Below are 4,557 nucleotides of genomic sequence, written 5' to 3' on the forward strand. Positions count from 1 at the left end.
TTGACAAAAAATAATAAAATAAAAAGGTAAATAAATAATTTCTTGATATTACCTGGCAGATCGCACCCAAAACTAAATTAAAGAATTCACCAGACAGACACACGTTCTATTTCTAATTTTCTATAAAATAAATAAATAAATAAATAAAATTCATTAAAAATAATTCACCACCCTTTTTTTCCTCATATATTTTTCCCCTATTCTCTGTAAATTATTAGCTTCTGTGCTGTTTTTTGCTAGAGAGAGAGAGACAGAAAGAGAGAGAAAGAGAGAGAGAGAAAGAAACAGAGGGAGAGGGAGAGAGACAAAGAGAGTACTCACTCCTATGCTATGCTAGGGGACTCAGCTGTGTTAGGAACAGGAGGAGGAGGAGGAAGCTCAGGAGATGCAGCAGGAGCATCAGCCTCAGGCGGAGCTTATCATGACGGCGGCGACACGGTGGGTGGTGGCGGTGGATCAATTTCAGGAGATGATGAAAGAGGAGGTGGTAGTAGAAATGAAGAGGGTGGTGATAGAAATTTTGGTGGTAATAGATGGCCAAGACAAGAAACTATTGCTTTGTTGAAGATAAGGTCTGAAATGGATGTCACTTTTAGAGATGCAAGTGTTAAAGGTCCCTTATGGGATGAAGTTTCAAGGTTAGTTAACAATTTTTCAATTTTTTTGACTTTAATTCAATGTAATATTTCTTATTTCATCCACTTCAATTCAATTATATTAATTGAAATAAACTCTCTTCTTCTTCCTCTACTGAGATTTAAGATTCGGTCTTTTCGTTTCGATTTGTAATTTTTTTCTGTTTCATTTGGACTTATTTTCTTGAACAGTTGAATTTATAATTTTTTTTATATTGAATAATTGAATGGAGGTTCCCTCTAGTATTTTTTTAATTTAAAGATAAAAACTGTTTGAGAAAAATTAATAATTTTTAGAGATGTGTGCAAGCATCTCTCTATCTATGATATGATGACTTTGATGTGATTTGCTTTTCTGACATTCATTTTGATACATGTTGTATTTTTTCCAAATAAAGTTACAAACTTGAATTGAGTCACCAAAAAGCAAGATTTTCTTCCTCCCTTATTTCAGTTACCCATTTTTTGATAGGTAGATTACAAAATCTTCTTTCACACTTACCTTCATGCGTTTTCCATGTCAAACTAACATTTTTATTTTTTCAACAATTTACGCTATTTAATTTCTTATTAACTTATTATTATTAAAAAATATTATCACTCCTATTACATCAACTTTGATAGATAATAATATTTTTATATATTCACACCATCTTCAGTTACTTCCTCCATTTCAATTCCTTGATACTTTAATAATTTCATCTCTTATTTTATTTTTTTCATTATTTTTTATAATTTTTTTTTGACAGAATTCATTTATTATCTTAGCTCAAATTAATTGCTTCTTATCCTATAGATTTAATGAGATGAGATAAAGCCAGAAATTTTTTTACTTTTTTTTTCTTTCTTAAATTTAATTTTTGTCTTTATTTTATTTTTGTATTTTTTTTATCAGGAAAATGGCAGATCTTGGTTATCACAGAAACTCAAAAAAATGCAAAGAAAAATTTGAGAATGTTTACAAGTATCACAAGAGAACCAAAGAAGGAAGAGGTGGAAAATCAGAAGGTAAAACTTATAGATTTTTTGATCAATTACAAGCCCTTGAAAATAACCCTTCAATTCAATCACCAAGAACACAAACACAATTGAATATTTCTACATTACCTCCAACAACACCTTCATCATCATCATCATTACCAATTTCAACTACATCAACTACACTTACAACCACAAATCCATTGCTATTGCCACCCTCATTGTTAAACTCTACATCTCCCATTACTATTCACACCCCTTCCATCACCACCACCGCGGCGGCCACCACTGTTCCATTGACAACTACAATTACACCACCAATTCCAATGTCTTTACCTCAAGTTCAAAACACTGTCTCACAATCCAACCCTACATATTTTCCACCCATACCATCCACAACAACAGCAACAAATCCTACAAATACTAATAACCCTCTTCCTCAAATTACCATTACACCCCCACCATCTTCATTTCCGAACACTTCAACTGATTTCTTCTCGAATTCGAGTTCATCTTCAACTTCTTCGGAGGAAACAATGACGATGGAAGGTGGGGGAAACCGGCGGAAACGGAAGAGGAAATGGAAGGATTTCTTTGAGAGACTAATGAAGGAAGTTGTTGAGAAACAAGAGGAGCTGCATAAGAGATTCTTGGAAGCTATTGAGAAAAGAGAATTAGAGAGAGGTGCTAGAGAAGAAGCTTGGAGGTTGCAAGAGATGCAAAGGATTAATAGAGAAAGAGAAATTCTTGCTCAAGAGAGATCTATTGCTGCTGCTAAAGATGCTGCTGTTATGGCTTTTTTACAAAAGATTGCTGATCAACAACAAGAACAACAACAAAATATTGTTGTTCCTGTTGCATTGAATACCAATATTGTTCCTCAACAACAACAAGCGCTACAAGAACCGACATCAACACCAACACCAGTGCCAGCGTCAACACCAACACCAGCACCAACGCCAGTGCCAGCGCCAGCGCTAACATCAGCTCCAGCACCAATGCAAACACCAACACCAATGCCGTTGCCGATGCCAATACAACCACAGCAACAAGTTCAAACTCCGACTTCGGCAGTGCAAGTGCAACAAACAGCACCGGTTATTTCTCAGGCTTTACCGTTGGCGCAACCACAACAGGCTCAGGTTCAAGTTCAGCAGCAAGCGACGAACATGGACATTGTGAAAAGTGATAACAATGGTGAGAGTTTGATGCAAGCAAGTTCATCAAGGTGGCCGAAGACCGAGGTTGAGGCATTGATAAGGCTGAGAACAACTCTTGATATGAAGTACCAAGAAAATGGACCTAAAGGGCCATTATGGGAGGAAATTTCAGGGTTGATGAAGAATCTGGGGTACAATAGGAATGCAAAGAGGTGCAAAGAGAAATGGGAGAATATCAACAAATATTTCAAGAAAGTGAAGGAAAGCAACAAGAAGAGGCCGGAAGATTCGAAGACTTGTCCGTATTTTCACCAACTCGATGCTCTATATCGGGAGAAGAACAAGGGCGAGGGCTCCAGCGCGTCAAGGCCCGAGGGAACCATGATGGCGCCATTGATGGTGCGGCCAGAGCAGCAATGGCCTCCACAGCCACAGCCGCCACCAGTAACTAGGGCGGATGTGACCATGGAGGATGCTGAAAATGACCGGCCACGCCGTGATGATGAAGAGTATTACGACGATGACGAAGGTGATGAAGAAGACGAAGACGAAGGAAGTGACAACTATGAAGTGGTTGCAAACAAACCACCACCACCTCAATAAAAGAAGAGTAAATAATGATCGAAATCAATCATAGCAATGAGGCTCTAGGTGGGGTCCAAATGAGTGCATGGTCTATTGTAAAAAGTGGTGGCATGCAGCGGAATGCGGTGGCAACAACGGCGGCAATAATGGTGGTTGGTTATTCAAATTTTTGAATTTATACATAGGGGTAGAATGGTGTGAGGAATCTTAAACTGAAGTATTTGGTACAGTGGTACTATAATCAGTAAGATTATATGTTTTTTTTTTCAAAACCGGAAATAATTAATTATTTTTTGAGCTAAATAAATAAGTTAATAAGGGAAATGGGAATTTAAGATAGAAGTTCAGACAAAATGAATAATAGAGGAAGAAACCTTGAATAATGTTATTGTACTTTTCTTTAATTATTTTTTTCTGTTTTTATGTTTATGGCGGTGTAAATGGGAGAAACCATTGATTGGGGGGATTTATTGTTTTCTTCTTTATATTAAATTTTATTTTATTTTTCGACAATTTTCATTCTTATTTTTGTTGCTCTTCAGTTCTTTGTGGTTATTTTATTTTCTAATATTTCCGCAGTTACTAATTAAACTAACTTGAATTAACAAGATAAATATTATTTTGTTTGAAAATTATATATAATTTAATTTAGTTTTAATTGAAACTTATTAATCACTTGAAAAGTATTTATGGCGAGCTGCCACATTTTTTTAAATCATGCTTAAAATTTTTTATATAATTAAAATATAATTGTAAATTTTTTTAAAACAATTTATTTGAATTAATACATAAGTGTTATTATTGGGAATTGAATTATAGAGTAATCATTTTCATTCATTTAAGTTAATTAACTTTATATAATAAAGGTATTCATCATAGAGTTTAGAAATTGATTTGTTGAATATTTTGGGATGGCAAAATATGAGATGAGGAAAATGAAAAGAAAAGAGAATATAAGAACAGTGAGAAATTAAATTGTAGCTAGAAAAGAAGAGAGAAGAAAAAGAAAGTGATATAAAAAATGGGAAAAAAAGAAAGTAGAAAAAAGGAGGCTTAAAATTGTGGGGACAAAGACCCAACTCTTTGTTTTGGAATAGGACCCTTCCCTTGCAGAAAATGCCAGCATCACACATGGAGTCATAAACTCTTTGGTGGGAGGGTCCACCAAAAGGAATCTTGTGAGTTGTAAGAGCCTAAAA

The 4,557-nt window shown here is 35.0% G+C and overlaps 1 protein-coding gene across 1 annotated transcript; it reads left to right on the top strand.

The window, feature by feature from the left end:
* The first annotated feature begins 206 nt into the window (after positions 1-206).
* On the top strand, positions 207-3,871 carry LOC127127275 (trihelix transcription factor GT-2). The gene is made up of 2 exons (XM_051056426.1): positions 207-638; positions 1,531-3,871. The coding sequence occupies exons 1-2, from the start codon at positions 331-333 to the stop codon at positions 3,374-3,376; spliced, it is 2,154 nt and encodes a 717-aa protein (XP_050912383.1). The 5' UTR covers positions 207-330; the 3' UTR covers positions 3,377-3,871.
* The last annotated feature ends 686 nt before the right edge of the window (positions 3,872-4,557 follow it).

Source organism: Lathyrus oleraceus, chromosome 1 (genome assembly GCF_024323335.1).
Source record: "Lathyrus oleraceus cultivar Zhongwan6 chromosome 1, CAAS_Psat_ZW6_1.0, whole genome shotgun sequence".
Taxonomy (NCBI): domain Eukaryota; kingdom Viridiplantae; phylum Streptophyta; class Magnoliopsida; order Fabales; family Fabaceae; genus Lathyrus; species Lathyrus oleraceus.